The following is a 16985-nucleotide window of genomic DNA, read 5'->3' as shown; positions in this document are numbered from 1 at the left end:
TTGAAGATTACAGTTTTATCACGAGGCCTGAAGGTCCAGATTTCGAGCCCTTGTGAGATTATGGGTGCTCACTGCATAGGATTCTCATACTATTGCAAAAAAGCTGTTCTGTGCTCTCCAATTTCTAATGTTTGTTAAACTGAGACCAACCCTTGATGTAAAAGTGGTTGGATAAATGAAAGTAATAAGAGGATAACTCTTTGAAAACCTATATCATGTGAAATGTTCACCAATTCACCTTGTACAGAAAACTATTTACATAGTTTGGTGAATAACAAAATTGTGAAAGCAAGTCTTATCTCACTTTTTTATCATTTATTTCATTCATCATGGATACTTCATATGTAATCTGAAGATTTTGGAGTTAAATAATCATTCTAGTAAGTCTCTTTCATATTCAACTCAAAAATTATATTGTTGTATAGTTATCATAATTTTCTTAGATGAATTGGGAGAATGACAAAACCGGCTGTTTTATTCCTTGAAGTCTAATATTGATAATTATACTATTCGTCTGACCATGTCACTAAATAATTCATACAATTCAACATTAAAGTCACATACTAATAGTGTAGTTTATATTAGAATTTTGGAAAAAAGTCTGAATTACATTCAAGAATACAAAATCATTTGATTGGCAGTTTTTTTTTTTTTTCAAAACTCGGCAAAAATAAACGAAAACTATACACTAATCATGTATTCTTTTTCTTCATTGTTCATTGAAATGAGAGAAACATAAATGTACGGAAATAATTCTGTTTCAGACATTTATCTTTTGCCCATTTCTGTTCTGTTTCTGGTATGTTTTTGTCACAAAAAATGCACTCATTTATTTGAATAAATCTAACTAGGAACCGATATTAAATCGGTACAAATCGTCGATAATGTATTTGGTGGTAGAAGTCTAAGGGGAAAAAGTTGAATGCATTGATTAGACCGTAATATAAAGAATGTGAGGTTAGTAGGCAATAACTGTACAAAAAATATTTATGTAATTGAACATTATCACATCTGTATTGTTCTGTTCTAATGTTCTATCCAATATTGAAGGTTACTGAAAAAAAAGACAAAACACATCATAAATTTGGAGGGGAAGAATTAGAGGAGTGATAAGCTGAATAAGAAGTAAATTACAGAAAATATTAAAGAATACGTCTTTTTTCTATTCTTCAGCCCACAGTTTTCATAAGTTTGCGAGATATGTAATAATCGAAAGAGAAATAAAGAACGAATGGAATCTCTTTCATCTCTTCATACTTAATATTTAAATACGTGGAAAGGAAGAATAACACAAACGCAAGTCAGTTAAAGTCAAACCTCTTGAAATTACATCATTCAGTCAGTAACTGGGACAAAAGTTCTATGTTATGAAATGAAGTTAATTTTTTAATTTAAAATTTTAAGAATTTTTGAAAATTATTTGGGAAATGAACAACATGATCAGTGTTAAACTAAAACCAAAGTATTAAAGTAAAGAAGCCAAGACAAATAAATCAATCACAACTTGTACATTCTCTAGATTGTCATAGAAAAAAAAAAGTTAAAAAATAACCAGGTTATTGATCAAAACCATTGGCACGTTGAACATGATTTATGATTGACAATATTTATAACGATGATTGATATGTTGAGAATATGATCCGGAATGACTAAAACGTTTACCGCATTTTTGACATTCAAATGGTTTTTCACCAGTATGCAAACGTTTATGTTCTGTTAGATGGTGTTTATGCTTGAAAGCTTTGGAACATATACGACAAATAAATGGCCGAAGACCTGAATTGTTATATATAAAGTGAAAAACAGTTAAAAGATAGATGATTAATCCACTATATTATATAATAATTATTATTAAGTACGAATAAAGCTTTTAAACTCCGTACATATTTGATTATTATCTAATGGGGAATACTAACATCATAAGCTTATGTCTAGTACTTGACAACTTTTAGAAGTGGTAGCCGAGGCTTATGGGTTAGCTATTATAACATTTAACCAAAATCCCTTACGTTGACAGAGCCTCACCCCGCCTATAATCAGTTTTATTTTAACAGTGATCGTCATTCATGTATGATCAAAATAAAACTTTTACCGTATGTAACGATAATTAGATTTTAATTTTGATTTCGGCACTCGGAAAATAGTTGACTTGGTCGCCACTATGACCATCTGATATTAGGATGAAGTGCCTATGGAAGTTATTATTGACGAAAATTGGGTACTGCAAATATGTTACATCTAATTTCTCCATCTTATCTTGCATTTTAGATCGTTCCCTTATTAAAATATATTTATCCGTTTGTTTGTTTTTTTCCTTTCAGTATGAAATTTTTCGGTTGAACAGTGAGTTTAGGTAGAAAAAGAAAATTAATGACAGTTGAACAAAAAGCAGTCATATAAATCATTTGTCAGGTTGTTTGTCTAAAGGTTTTGAAAATAAAGTCTTAATTCATATAAAACATAAGAGCAAAATTTTCCACTGGTTAAGCAACTTTTAAAAATCATCGCGTTAAAAGTTATGCCTATACACCCTCTCTTTTTTTATACAAACATACACGTAGACTTTGAAGTTATTAAACAAGAAAACAGCTTATTGTAGCAATCAGATTTCGGAGATATTTTTTTTGTTACTAGTTAGACTAAAAATAAATTAATAGGTTTCCTTTCTTCCATAGAGCAATGTGACAACATCATTTAAGATGCTTTAATGTATCCTCCATTTTACAAAATATAAGCTCTAGTCAAACAGAAGATTAGTGTCTGAAACAAAAAAAATGGATTGCTAAGATTGCGCCTAAAATTAATGAAACTGGTTTTATAACTCACAGATTGTCGTTACTCATGAGTAATATAACCAATATTTGAATAGCTTAAAGTGTTTTTTCAAGCTGATAAAAAAAACGTGGTTCATTGAGGATTGAAAAATTGCATCGTGTAGAATATAAATATATACCTTTTTCAATCACTTTACTCAACTCATTTTAGTTTCTGTGTGATAATTTTCGTAATCTTGTCATTCGTATGTCTCTGATAAATCAAGTGTACCAAACACAACTATTCATTTTTGTGTAAATTTACTTTTGCCAAATATCAACGGTAAACCAAGACTATAAAATAAAATAATATGGGCTCTATTCTGAATATTCTGGAAGCATTATTTATGCATAGATTGATGGGGAATCCTTATGGGCGGCATAGGCTCCTCCACGCGGGCTAACAGGTGTAAGTAAGTAGGTAATAATTTACGCTTAGCTATATAAAATAAAATGTATGATAAGTTTAAAAAAGGAATGTAAAACGCTCATTGGAACTGTTCCTCTTCAAAACTCATTGACTATCTTTACTGTATGAGAACTTAAAACACTTACATCCTACTAACCACATGCTACTGCTTGAGAAGTGAATCACTAAAAAAACACTTAACATCTAACTTTACTCATGAACAGTATACTGCAACAATTATCTGATGAAATCACATAATAACCATCTTAGTTCTGAAGTGAATATCAGATCTCAAAGATGATGGTCTAGACATGCCATGAATGCATTTGTATTTTAATTTCAATCCACCAACTGAACGATAGTGTATGTCTGCCTCGAGATAATTTAAATCATGGAAAATAATATATAATTTCTTCTTAGAATGAAACGTCTGTTCCCTGATTTTTAGTCACCTATAACACAAGCTATCATTCGATGATAGAAGCTATATTCAATTGTTAAATGTGTTCAGGAAATGCCAAAGCACTTTGCTAAATCATATTCGTACAACGTGAAGAACTCGTTGAATGTTCATCAAAGAAGTTACTTTCATACTTATTCCAAGTGTATCAGTAATAAATACGACAAGTCTTTTTTCCAGTTTTAAGATTCTGAAATTTTAATGCCTTCACTTTGATGTTAAATGTTTGTAGATTACAATATACACGTTTTCAAGTTACACAACAATATACATTCGTGTTTCATTTGGTAATCTAGTGGTTGAGCATTCGCGATATGACTGATAGGTTCAGGGTTCGAATCACGCTGGCGGGATCGTAGATGCGCACTTCTGAGGAGTTCCACACTAGGACGAAACGGCCGTCCAGTGCTTTCAGGTTATCCATGGTGGTCTTGCTTTAATTGACTTATGAATTCAACCATTAAATTACTAAAATCTCCACAAAACCGCCTTCCGATAATAATCTTAAATACACAAATTTGTACAACAATAATAAACATACTAATTTACATTTGAGTTTATTTATCAACTTATTTTAACAAGGAAATTATCACAATAAACCTAGAAATAAGTGTTTGGTATCAAAAATAAACTGATTTTAAAAATGGTTTATCCTAATTGTTTCAGATTAATTACAAAGTGTATTCTGATTATCAACGTATACTACTTATTATAGTTACATTTCTCAATTACTTGGTTCTTTTTTCTACGTTAATTATCTGTTTAAGTTAACAAATACTATCAAGTTATCAACCCAAGAGTGAATATGTATAATTATTAATTCATTCTATGTGAATGGTTAACGTTTTCAGAATAAACTTCATAATTTACTAATGTTAGTTTAGTAAAAGCTTTTATACGAAAATAGTTTGAAAATACCTTTTTGCATACACTTAATAATGTTCCTGAAATATACGAAACATCATTGCTCTTCATAGTATTCATATAGAAAGCATTTATACTACTAAATTACTAATGTGCTCGTGTTATTACATTTAATGTTTTGTTGAAATGAATCAATTCTACTGAACACTCATAGTCATATCATACTGATTTGAATTACGATAGAAAAAAAATGTCCACTGTTATATCCGAGCGAAGATTAAGTCACGAGTAGCTCCTGAGACATATTAGTTGACTAATATTATCTATACATTCTTATGGTACAACTATTCAATAATTAGATTATGTATATTTATATTCCTCTTATTATAAGTTTTATTTTGACCTATAATTTATTGTTGTACGAATTACGGTTCTTAAGCTATGTTCAGGTTATTGACTACTGCCTCCCACGTTCACAGCCACATTTGGCCAAATATTGCACAAATGTTATTTCTTATTTTATGGTACGCTGTGGTCTGTCTGGCTGATATATAAACCGAGTATGTTTGACATGAATGCTTCATATTGCGGAGGCTGATGTTTGTGTTCTGGACTCAAGTGGACGGGCTAGGCAGACATAAGACGAAATAAAACGCTAGGCAGCTCATACTGGTCGAAAGTCATTGGTTTTGTCATAGTGCGAAGATTGTATAAGTCGTATTTTGATTGGTGGATAAATCACGTGATAAAAAGCCGGACATAAAGTCATAACATCCACAAAAACTACACTGACAATTGTTATAGTGACAATGTTTTAGAGGCGAAAACAAAAGTTTTCTAGTAATCCATTTTTTACCAACTTAAGTGTATGATTACGAATACACATCGTGCAGGAACTGTCCTGGGTTCCAATTATTTGTCAAGTAATATCAGTTAATGATAAAAAATCATTTCTTTGATATTTATCATCACTTGTCCTGCATTTCTTTCTATCATAAAATTACTTTTAAGATGCTTATCAATGCCGAATTCTGATTTATTCAAATGAAGATATAGTTTACATAATGAATAATCCTTTTATCAGCTGCACAGTTGAAATTCATTCCAGGTATATAGAAGTTAAACAAACAAATAAATAGATATACTAATACAACCAGTAAGATATTTAATTTTCTTTACTATAATTTCAAGATAATGATGGTGTTATATATATAAGACAATATCCACAACCCTATATTGATAATTATCACGTGCTCAGTGATGACAGGCTTCAAGATGGATTTCCTGGAGTTTTAGTGAGAAGTCGTGACCAGTGGAGTTCAACCGTGTCTGTTGTGAAGATAATGGTGGACGGTTGTGTATTATCGTTGATTGGTTGAAGTTTGACATTAACACCGTTGGATACTGGCTTAGTGGTTTAGAGGTTATGTGTTCACGAGTGAGACCGAAGGTCTTGGGTTCAAGTCCTACATGTGGAATCGTGGATGCGCACCGCGGAGGTGTCCCATACTACGACGAAACAGCCACCCAGTGCTTCCAGGTTTTCAATGGTGATCTAACATTGATCCATTCATGATACCGGTCTAAACTCAACAATCTCCACAACCCTATACTGATATCTAAAACTATAATTTTTATTAATATACATTGAAATGGGATATAGATGGACACTTTTCAGATGAAAAATTAGTAGTATAGCATATCTTAGAAGGATCTAAAATTTATAACTCTCTTAAGACGGTTAAACTATGAAAGCTCACACTGTGTTTTACAATCTGTAATTTCACATACATTAAGAAACACAATCAGTTAATATATAAAATAATATAATAATTAGGTCATGTTAAAAATATTAATCAAAAAAAAGAACTATTATATGTTAACCTGGTTGGCCTGTTAAAACCAAACATTGTTTTTCTGGATATTCAAGAAATTACATCAGAATAAGTTATTCGCTTGAGAAGTAGCATACTATTTCGAGCCACTTTGATTGCGAAATTGAACAAGGAATATTTTTCTCTATTTATCAACTAACTACTAGTTAACGATTCATTTTCAATTCATTTTACTTTTACTCTCTACTAAAAAGTAGTATACAATATTGAAATGATATTTTTACAAATACCCTAACAAATGTATAGATCAGAGCGATTTGGCCGATCCTACGGACTAAACTACTACTGACAACTCCCATATGACGAAGTTTCAACTTATAAATGGCTTTTCAAATTCATTTACCATGCATATGACAGTAGAGATAAAGGTGCTAATTGAAACAACTACACCTAACCCCATTTCCTTAAAAATGTTACTGTTATTATTACCTTGGTGATAATCATTCTCCAGAAAGAGAAAATAGGACGGAAAAGACAAATTACAGACAGAGGCATACCTTCATGAATTGGATAAGATACAACATTTCTATCCATTTTTTTCACTCATTAAATGTGTTGTTAAGGTATTGTTTAATTCTTTCGTATTCCACCCCCCTTTATTAATTTAGACAAAGTAGAATTAACTGCATTCACTGCACTCCGAAAGAAAAATTCTATGAAGTTGGAAGCAGTGGCAAGTTTTTGCACTGACAAAGTGAACTAATGATGAACATCAAGTGTACATGCATGTAATCAATTAAGATGGATCAACTGACAGTATTTTTATTTACTTAAATAGTGATTTACTATTCATTAAAATTCAAAATACCACTTAATAATTGTAACAGAAAACAATACACACACACATAAATTTATTGCTTTCTAGACAAATTCTTTTTTATGTCTTAGTTAACAATCATCAAGCTATTGTCAACTGAAAATGAAAATAAAAATTTAAGCTGTTTTCACCTTATAAGTTTGCTTGTACAAGATGGTAGTAAATAAATTAATCATGAAACATAACGTTGGGTGTATCTGCTTCGGTTAAAGTTTTAAGCTAATTGTAACTTTATAAAAATAATTTAGATATATGGAATCTGAGCGCGGATATTATTTTTTCATTGTTCGAATACTTGAAAGTTAATAGCCATGGAAATTCATCAGCCTAAAAGAATTTTTTCTAAGTATAGAGAGTCAAATTGTGTTTAGAAAATTTAGATACAATTAAGCTGTTGATAGGGACCAAAATAGTATTGTTTGTATCAAAATTAGCTTCGTTTGTGTGTACTTACTTGAAAGACCTAAAAATACTAGTTTTATTCCAAAGAAAAGGTTATTTTAAAAGGAAACTAGAGAAAATCACTGAAGAGTTTCAGACTAGTTTCAGACTCACCGTCACTAATCTATAACAGTGAATAAGGATAGTGTCCCATTACAAACTTACTAGAGATAAATATGAGAAATACAGTGGTCTAACTTTGTGATCTAAAATTATCATACTCACTGTAAGAGCTAAAGGTCATAGGTTCAATAACATTTGAGAGAAAAAGTCGACTTTATTGAGAAATCTTCAGTTATGACGAAACAATTATTTGATGATCCTCAATATTCAATGATTCCCCAGTTAAACCTCACTTCATTATGACAAGAATTGTTTTCAACATGTACAAAGTTCTCCATAAGAAGTCATAGTGCTTCATATGATAAATGGTTAAATACTGATTGATAATTAACATTTTCACCATTAACAATAAGGCGTTACAAATCATATATTCCATGTTGTATGGATGAAACAACATACAAATGTTTCACTTAAGCGGAATTATTTATATTCTATGTAATTTTATGGACCAATATAATTACAATGGATCCTTCCACTATTTGGTTTTTGTAATATTTCAAAATGAAATCAAACTAATCACATTTCAATAATTAAAGTATGCAAATAATCAATACACGTGTGCTTATCTCTACACGAAGAACTATACTGTTTGTTATCATAAATTGTCATAAATAGTTATCGAATGAAACTCTCCCCCTCCCCTTTTCATACACGCCTTGGAATATTAAATGGGATCATCTTGTTTCAATACTCTTGTACTGATAAGTTTTCGCTTAATTTATCTTTATTTATTGTTTTCAAGATTTTAAAGGGAGAATTTTGAGTGTTACATAAACAGGTGCAGATTTCATTGAAGTGGAAATAAACAAAAGTTGTCAATATGAGCCCATAACTTGTATTCTAAAAAGGATTAATATCATTATTAGGTTGAATAGAAATATGTACTGATATGAAAAAAGAATTTGATGATAGTATGATTAGAATGAAAATTCACGGGAACTACAAAAAAATATGAAAATATTGGCCATGTGTTTTTGAGGATCGGTTGAGGACAGAACACTGAAACACCTGCCATACTAAATTTGATGTGTAATAAAATTACGTATACTCTTAAACTCATTATTATAACCGTTTATTTCGATTTATAATCATAACAATAATAAATTATAGTGATTAAACTTGGTGGTTTCCTAAAAATAACTTTTATAGTTCTGATGTGACTTTCACTACGATTAGAAAAAAATTATAGTTCCTTTAATTTAGTAATTGATTGAAAAAACATTACTTATCACCATACTTTTGATAGTTCTCTATTCATGTCATTTTGTGTCGTTAATTGCCGCTAAGTTTAAATCATTCCAAATTCAGTACGAATTAAGACAGTCGCTTTTTTCATAAATACTTCATAACTACATCTTATTCATCCGTCCTATGATAATACCTAAAACCTAACAATTTCTGTTTCATAATGCACTGCGTTTGTCAATTGCATTTAGCGATTAAAAAAAAGTTAAAATTATCCTTTGTTATATTGTATCTAGATTGTCTTAATAGGTTGTAACTTCGTATAAGGACATTATATATCTTCAGTTTCCAAAACAGAGCCTTCCTAAAGTTTATTAAATTTAAATTATTTGTCTATTTAGACATGCTGACTAATTAAATTTTCCACTAATTATTTTTCACTACGATTTTATAACCATCCTATCTAGTGTAAAGTTAATATTCGTTACAAACTGTACTAAAAGTCATATACAAGCTCAAACTAATGATCTTTCGGTTGAATTCTCAAATAAAATAAAATGAAGATAATCTATTTTAGAAAAAAAAAACTGATCACTTTTTTTGAAATTATTATTTTCTATCTTTATGGAGTAGTGAAAAACAAAGCTATTATGTTCAGTATCCATTACTGTTGACTTTCGACTAATTCACAGGTGGTAGTTTTTATAAACATATTTCACTAAAAATAAAATGTAGATGGACAAGCTGAACTAGACTACGTCACATATGAGATAAAGATCACCTATATCAATGGATGATATCTATGCATTAACACAAAATGATTGAAATTAAAAATATAAACCACTCTATGTCAATTCAGTGGCACTCGCTAGGAGTTCAGAGAGTTCTGAGTTTAACTGATCAGAGCTATGCATGCATACTCTTAAGGAGTTCTATATTACGAAGAAATAATTGGTTCATGTTTATTGGCTTCCAGTTGCTATCTATTTAAAATCAGTTGTGTTTTTTTTCAAAATGTAAACTATAAATTCAACAATTTCTACAATTCCCCTATACTAACAGTGAATTCATAATGTTATCATTGTTTGTAGTGTTATATGCACTTTAATCATTGAAGTTTATGTATTATGCAACATAAAAGTCAATTAAATGTGACAATAATTTCACCTAATTAATTGTTTATCACTTAATTTAATTAGTTTAAATGGATTTTTTTAAATATTTAACTATAACAAACAATATCATTAAAAAACCACGTCATATGTATATGTACAAACGATAGGAAGTAAACTCGCATGTTACTAAATAATTTAATTTAAATCTATCACACTAGAAAGTTACACTTCAAAGTGCACTGAAAGTAAATAAAATATTGACAATAAGAAAAGTACATTTGTGATGTATTATTTTACACTAACAGTATTGACTATTATAGTGTTTACTTCGTTAAAATATTATGTACATAAAGTACATAATTGATACCTTTTTTAAATAGTATCATAAAATGATTGAGGATTTTTATTACAAACTGGCAGCAAATGATTTTTATAAGCATGATAGTACTGGACAACTTGTTGAATCATGGTCTACTTTGTTATTAGTACTCCTCGAATAATAGACCTAATCCTAAAATTGTATATTTATCATAATGTGATTGCCTAATCTATAAAATCTTACGTGGAAGTAACATCATTGTTTACACTGACTCGTTCTATAGTAATACTCACCAATATATGATGAGTACATTTAGACTGGAGACAGAACAATATATTTAATATGAATAAAAGAGATAAGTTACATAAGAATGACCACGCCTGCAAGGCTGAGCCATACCATCCTATTGAACTGAATTAATGTTCCCGAGTTCTTCATAGTTAACCTTCCCTTCGTGTAAGTTGTTGAATATAAGTCTTTTCAGTAATTATGTGCTCAGCTTCAAAGGTCGTGTGGTTAGGGTCTAATGCCACTACAACCTCTCGTGTTCCTATTTTGAGATTATTCACCAGGTGGTTACCGATCATTGAACTCATTCACATTCACATATCACTATGAGCAAGCATCACTGAATTATTCAGTTAGAAGTAATAATCAATAGTTTCACCTATGATAGTTCCTCAGTATAACTTTAAGAAACCCAACTGGAGGTTGACGATTTGCGAGCCAAATGTTATTAGTAATTTAAGTGATGAATATCGCTTTTATGTTATATACTTGATTGAATTCGTGTAATGAATAAACTTTTATTATAATGAAAAAAAGTAACTACATATTATTCATTCTGTATATGTTAATTAACCACTCGTCAATGTAACAATTCAAAGTAATATCAAAAACATTAAGTTTTAAACTTTAGAGATATCTTCGGTATTAGGATGTCATAGACAGAAATTCAACACTAACTGATGATAACTGAGATTCAAGTGTTTGATTAAATAACTGAAAGATCCTTTCCTAAATCCATTATAATATTTTCAACTGGTAATAATCATCAACTGTAAATTATGATATAGATTACAGGCGTCCTGTCTGAATATCTGGGGTCCCTGTTCCTGCCATCTGGATATTTCAACAAGTTATATGTTTCCTTGTTTGTTTTAACACAACATTATGCCTATTAGTCGCATAACTTACTCAGGTGCGTTTGTGAAAACTTTACGACACTTCGTTGTACAAGCTACTAAAGAGCCCAATCGGAAACATCATGGTTGCTAGCAATGTGCATCGAAAAGAATATAAATTAATCAGATGTCTATTCCTGAACTTGTGACCACTCAATATTTATCGCACGGGTCGATCAAGAAATAAGAAAAGAAAACTTGTTGAAGTACTTTGTGCTGAGAATTCTATATTGTACCAAAAATATAATATTGAATAAAGCTAATAATAATAGTAGTAGTAATAATAATACATCACTTAAATAAATATCCGATCACGCCATATTCGATCATTATTATTAATAACGTTTTCTATCTCAATAAATACAACTCAGTCAACTAGTTTAATTTGCACAACGTTTCATGCCTAATATCTAAAACTAGGATAATAATATTAATGAATTTCGATACATGAATTTCCAGTAAATGGTTATTTCACACATTCGCAACAACTTTTAGGCGAATACCGATAGTTGTATGAGTAAACATATTGCGAACAATACAATGGATATTAGTGATACATATATTTATTAACCTTTTTATCATTGAGTGGTCTAGTACTTGGATTGTGGCTACCAGTCTAAGTGTTTAGAAGCAAACAAACATGATATTAGTTTCTACTCAGTGACCAATCAGTTTAAATGCCCTGATCCTACAGGAAGTTTCTGTTCTGTCTGTGACAGTGAGTCATAAAAATTTAGATCTCACATAGAATCGTTCGTTTCTTCAGTATTGTAAATATCCTTTCATAGTGAACATGATTTAACATAAAGTTTGGGTCTTTAGCTTTCTGCTAATTGCCTGGAACTATCTAACTTCAGCTACACTGAATGTTATCTTGGTTTATTTAAACCTATGGCTACATTACAACTTGATTTACATACAGCATAAACAAAACTCACTGTCTGACAATTATAAACTACTATTTATTCGTTAAAACTTAAGTTCACTGCTTGGGAAATAATTACTAGTTAACCCAAAACAGCTCACTCTGTAGTGGACTAATTAGCCTAATTATTAAGCAAGTTGTATTACTCCGAGTAAAAGGGAGTTGAGAATAAACTAATGGTACATATTCTCTTTTTAAAGAATGATTTGATAGCTCTGTAGTTGCTGTTATAAAGGATAAACATATTTCCCTACTCATTACTATTCAAAGTCAGTTATATTGTCTCCAATTTAGATTCATGCTTAGAACATATTGCTTCAAGTATTAAAAGATAATTAAAGCTGTGAATTTACAGAGGTGATCTCCGTTTGATATGGGAAACATATCTAGTCTTGCATATTTGATTCGCCGAATCAAACCAGTTGATCAGCCTACAATAATATCAGAGCATAAGTAACAAAATTTATCGGAAACATGCTAACAAAAGGCCTATATATATGATGGTAATGAAATGAGATATAAAATCTAATAAAACTCAGTAATCTGGACACAAAATAATAGTTTAAGTGCATATTCATCTGAATTCACTTATTTCTAACAAACCTACTTTAAATATAATGTTTAATCTACTCATCTACGAGGTAAATATAATACTAAACTGGTTAGCGTGTTTAACATACATTATAAATCCTCTTCAAACTTTACTTATCTCTATAATGCTAACTTCCAAAGGAATTTATCATTTCGATTGGTTCTTTTAATTTAGTTGTTTGCCTTTCTCTTGAGTAAAAACAAAAGCATATCACCGTTTAATTAGTAGTCTTAGAATGCAGCTATAATAGAAATGAATTTGTAACCATTTCAATAAAATAAGTTAACTGTTCAGATAAGTGAAAGGACAAGAGAATTTTTTTGTTAATGAAAAAAAAGTACACATACGAAGCCAATTGTATCATGTAGAAGAACAAGTGAATGAAGAAAGAAATCTCTATTCTACAACATGAACTATTTTTTGTTGTTGGATTGTTCAGATTAACAAGTAAATAATATCAGTTTATATTTTATTTCGTAGTTCTCTCTTTTTTTCTTTTTTTTTGTTAAGAGAACAAAAGGAAACAACCAATTCACACATTAATTTAGGACACTATAATAATGAACGAATCATAAAACTGAAAAGTTAAATCAATTTTATGAAGCTCTACTGTAATTTGTTAATTTTCATTACTAAACGATGACAATTTTGGTGAATCACTTTTAACCATAAGCTATTAAACAGATGTTTTCTTCTCTTTTTAAAACTTGTTAACAATGTACAACTATTACATTACATGGGATCATGGAGAAAAACGTTTATAATATTTGTTCATGAATATGATACGATTATAATATATAGTAAATATCGAATGCATTATTCAATTTGAGAATTAGCTTGATAATTACTTTATTACCAACATGGTCAACTTCATAAGTCATGTCATACAGACTTTGTTAAAATGTTATTTATTTATGGAAGACATTTATAACTTTAAAAAATGACATTTCCGTGCAGTACGGTTTTAAAACTACGAGCTACGCAATTGTGTTACAATATCAAGTAACTTGATAATTTGGCACTTATAAATTGAGTCTACTGTAAAAATTCTACTAGCTTTTTGCAGTTCCAGGGGTATCTTTGTCATATTTTAGTTGATGTCAGTTTCAGTTAAGGAGTATTTCGAAGCTAAAAATTCGCCTAAGTAATATATGAAATGATCCTTGGACAACACGTACTGAAATTAAAAAAACTAACCACAAACTATGTTTTCTAAAGTTCTAAATTTAAAACTGAACTTAGAAATATTTCGAATATCTGAAATTGGTTAGAGTAGGAAAACAACAACAGATTGTTTGTCTTTTAAAGATATTTAAATGTATTTAGGGACTTGTTTCTTTCACGAAGACTGATCTTAGAAAGAAAGCTAGATAAAAATCGCAAATCGGAAGATGTTATACAACTGTAGTTTTTGGAACTCCACACCAGAATGGATTGGTGACTGCTCTAGGGATGGATATCGCTACCTATAGGCTTAGCACCGATCGCTCTACATTTAATCCAATTGGTTTTCATTCGATGATAAACATTTTCAACTTCAGTCGACATGCGGTGTTATTCAATCATCATTAGTTACCGTCTGAGACAACTCCTTCATTCTGTGATGATTGGACCCCGCTTCTCACTAGCAATTCAAGAATATGTCTCATAATTGAGAGATTAATCATTATTAAAATAAAAGATTTGTAGAGGCATTCTGAACTAGCATGATATATATTTTCAATGCTTTCCGATTTGGAATAATTCTTCAGTTCATATTATTTGGTAAAGAAAGTTACTTTCAAAAGTCCTACATTTATGGATAAAAACCCAGAAGCTTAGAAATAATTATTCAGAATTAGTGAATACAATTAGGACAAAAGATTTTCCTTGCTACTGATTATTGTCACAAAACGTTAGTGTAAAAGCTCCGACATTATTCAAGAACTGTAACGTAAAGTTTAGAGCGGAATCATTTTTTTACTTTAATTCACACCCTACACACCTACATTTAGTTTATCCGGGATAATGCTTCTATAGTTTTCGTTGTTACCAACTTATGTACCTTGGTTATAAATTACCTGAGAATATACAGAAATTGAACAAGAAACGTATCTCATGTAGAGACGATATTGTGTAGTTGTTACTAAGTGGGAAAGCATAAAAGTGCATTTAGCGTAGTGACAAGTCATTTTAATAAAGTAAGACCTAGCTGTCAGCGTATATACACTTGATTTTTCAACGTTCATTAGGACTACTGTTGTTATTTACATGTTTTTATTGTTACCAGGTTAAAAAAGCAACAATTTTAGAACCACAAGTGTATGTAAACAGGAAATTTCAGTTCTGTTGCTTTTTGTTAAGTGTGTTGGTTAATTCAAATACTACTTTTCCAAGAAAGTACCTTCAAGTTAATCTGGAATTATCCTAAGTTATAAAAACGAACATTTATTATATATTAACACACGACAAAGTAAGGAAAATGCAATTTTCCGTGACTGGTCATCACTATGAAACTGAGTGAATTTAACTCAAAAACACTTAATCATGCAGAATTATGTACACAAATGAAGTTACAAATAAAAAAACATTCTATCCACTTAATTAGTTGACAATTCGTCTAAATTACATGATTGATAAACACTGAACAACACTTTCAAATCAATGAAATTTTTAACAGTTTACGGCTATTATTGTTGCGACTATCTCTATTATAAAAATGAAGAAATAATCCTTTCTGTTGTAAAACCCATATAAAATAGATGATTTTTTAAAAAGGCTATTTATAATATATTAATCCATTTATTGGATCTAATTTCATCTCAACATTTCAAATAGGATCGAGTTGTATCTGTTTAGTATCATTCGAGTACTGAGTAATAATCAATGTTATGTTGTTTGAGTTCTTTGTACTAATCAGATTCTTTCGATCAGATTTGTAATGCTGATACTAAACTAATGTGATTTAATGTCACGATGAATTTTTTTAGATAGTTGTATAAAATCGATATGAGACACTGAATCCGGTTTCTGGGCTAGTTTGCATTCATAATAAATCTCCAATATATTGTCACATTTATTTAGGAAGAATATCAATAAATTCTTAGAGTGAAATATAAAAATCAGTAACTTGTTTTACAAAAATTAATTAACTTGTCAACTCACCAGTATGTTCATATTTGTGCCTGGATAGTGAACTATGTTTAGAAAATACTTTTTGACATTGATCACAAGCAAATACTTCCGTGTTATTGACGCCATCACTACAACTACTAATGCTACCATTGATACTGTCATTAAAACTATTGTTACTTTTTCCATATTTCTCCAATTTTTCACAAACACTGAGATGATATAAATGATTATAATAACTATTATCATTGATATGGACATTAATCTTTTTATCAGATTGAATACGATCACTGGTGTCTTGTTGTTCATTGATTTGAGTGGATGAATTTTCAGCATCTCTTAGCTAAAGGGGTAAAGAAAGAATCAAGATGTATACAAAAAGATAACACTGAAAATGGTCACACAATTATAAGTCGTTTATACAACTAGCTTTTTTGTAGGAAAAAGATTGTTAGTTTCAGCGAAGATCATCTGCACTTGAACCGATTAACTAACTGACTACTGATTAATAATCATAAAATTAGACTTGTTGCTTTTCATCATTATAAATACTAAAATGAAACAACAATCTCCAACAGAAATTCTATTCGCTAAACTATTAATAACAATCAGAATGCTAGTTTGTGGAGATTGTAGTAATTTTAATTGTTAAATACATGAGTCGATCTAAACTAGAGCACTATTGGAAACCTGGGAGCACTGGACGGCCGTTTCATCCTAGTATGGGACTCC

At 30.1% G+C, this 16985-nt stretch overlaps 1 protein-coding gene across 1 annotated transcript in view; it reads right to left on the bottom strand.

Moving 5' to 3' along the window:
• Window positions 1-561: 561 nt before the first annotated feature.
• The window catches only part of ZEB1 (Zinc finger E-box-binding homeobox 1), a 62211-nt gene continuing 45787 nt past the window's right edge, over window positions 562-16985 (bottom strand). Inside the window, exons 5-6 of the mRNA XM_035731932.2 lie at window positions 16287-16596; window positions 562-1776 (exon numbers count right to left, since the gene is read on the bottom strand). Of these exons, the coding sequence (XP_035589498.2) occupies window positions 1592-1776; window positions 16287-16596 (495 nt within the window). The 3' untranslated portion in view covers window positions 562-1591. The remainder of the gene's footprint in view (window positions 1777-16286; window positions 16597-16985) is intronic.

The sequence above is a fragment of the Schistosoma haematobium genome, chromosome ZW, assembly GCF_000699445.3.
Source record: "Schistosoma haematobium chromosome ZW, whole genome shotgun sequence".
Taxonomy (NCBI): Eukaryota; Metazoa; Platyhelminthes; class Trematoda; order Strigeidida; family Schistosomatidae; genus Schistosoma; species Schistosoma haematobium.
Note: the sequence above shows the minus strand (reverse complement) of the source record. Positions and strands in the feature narration are given on the sequence as shown.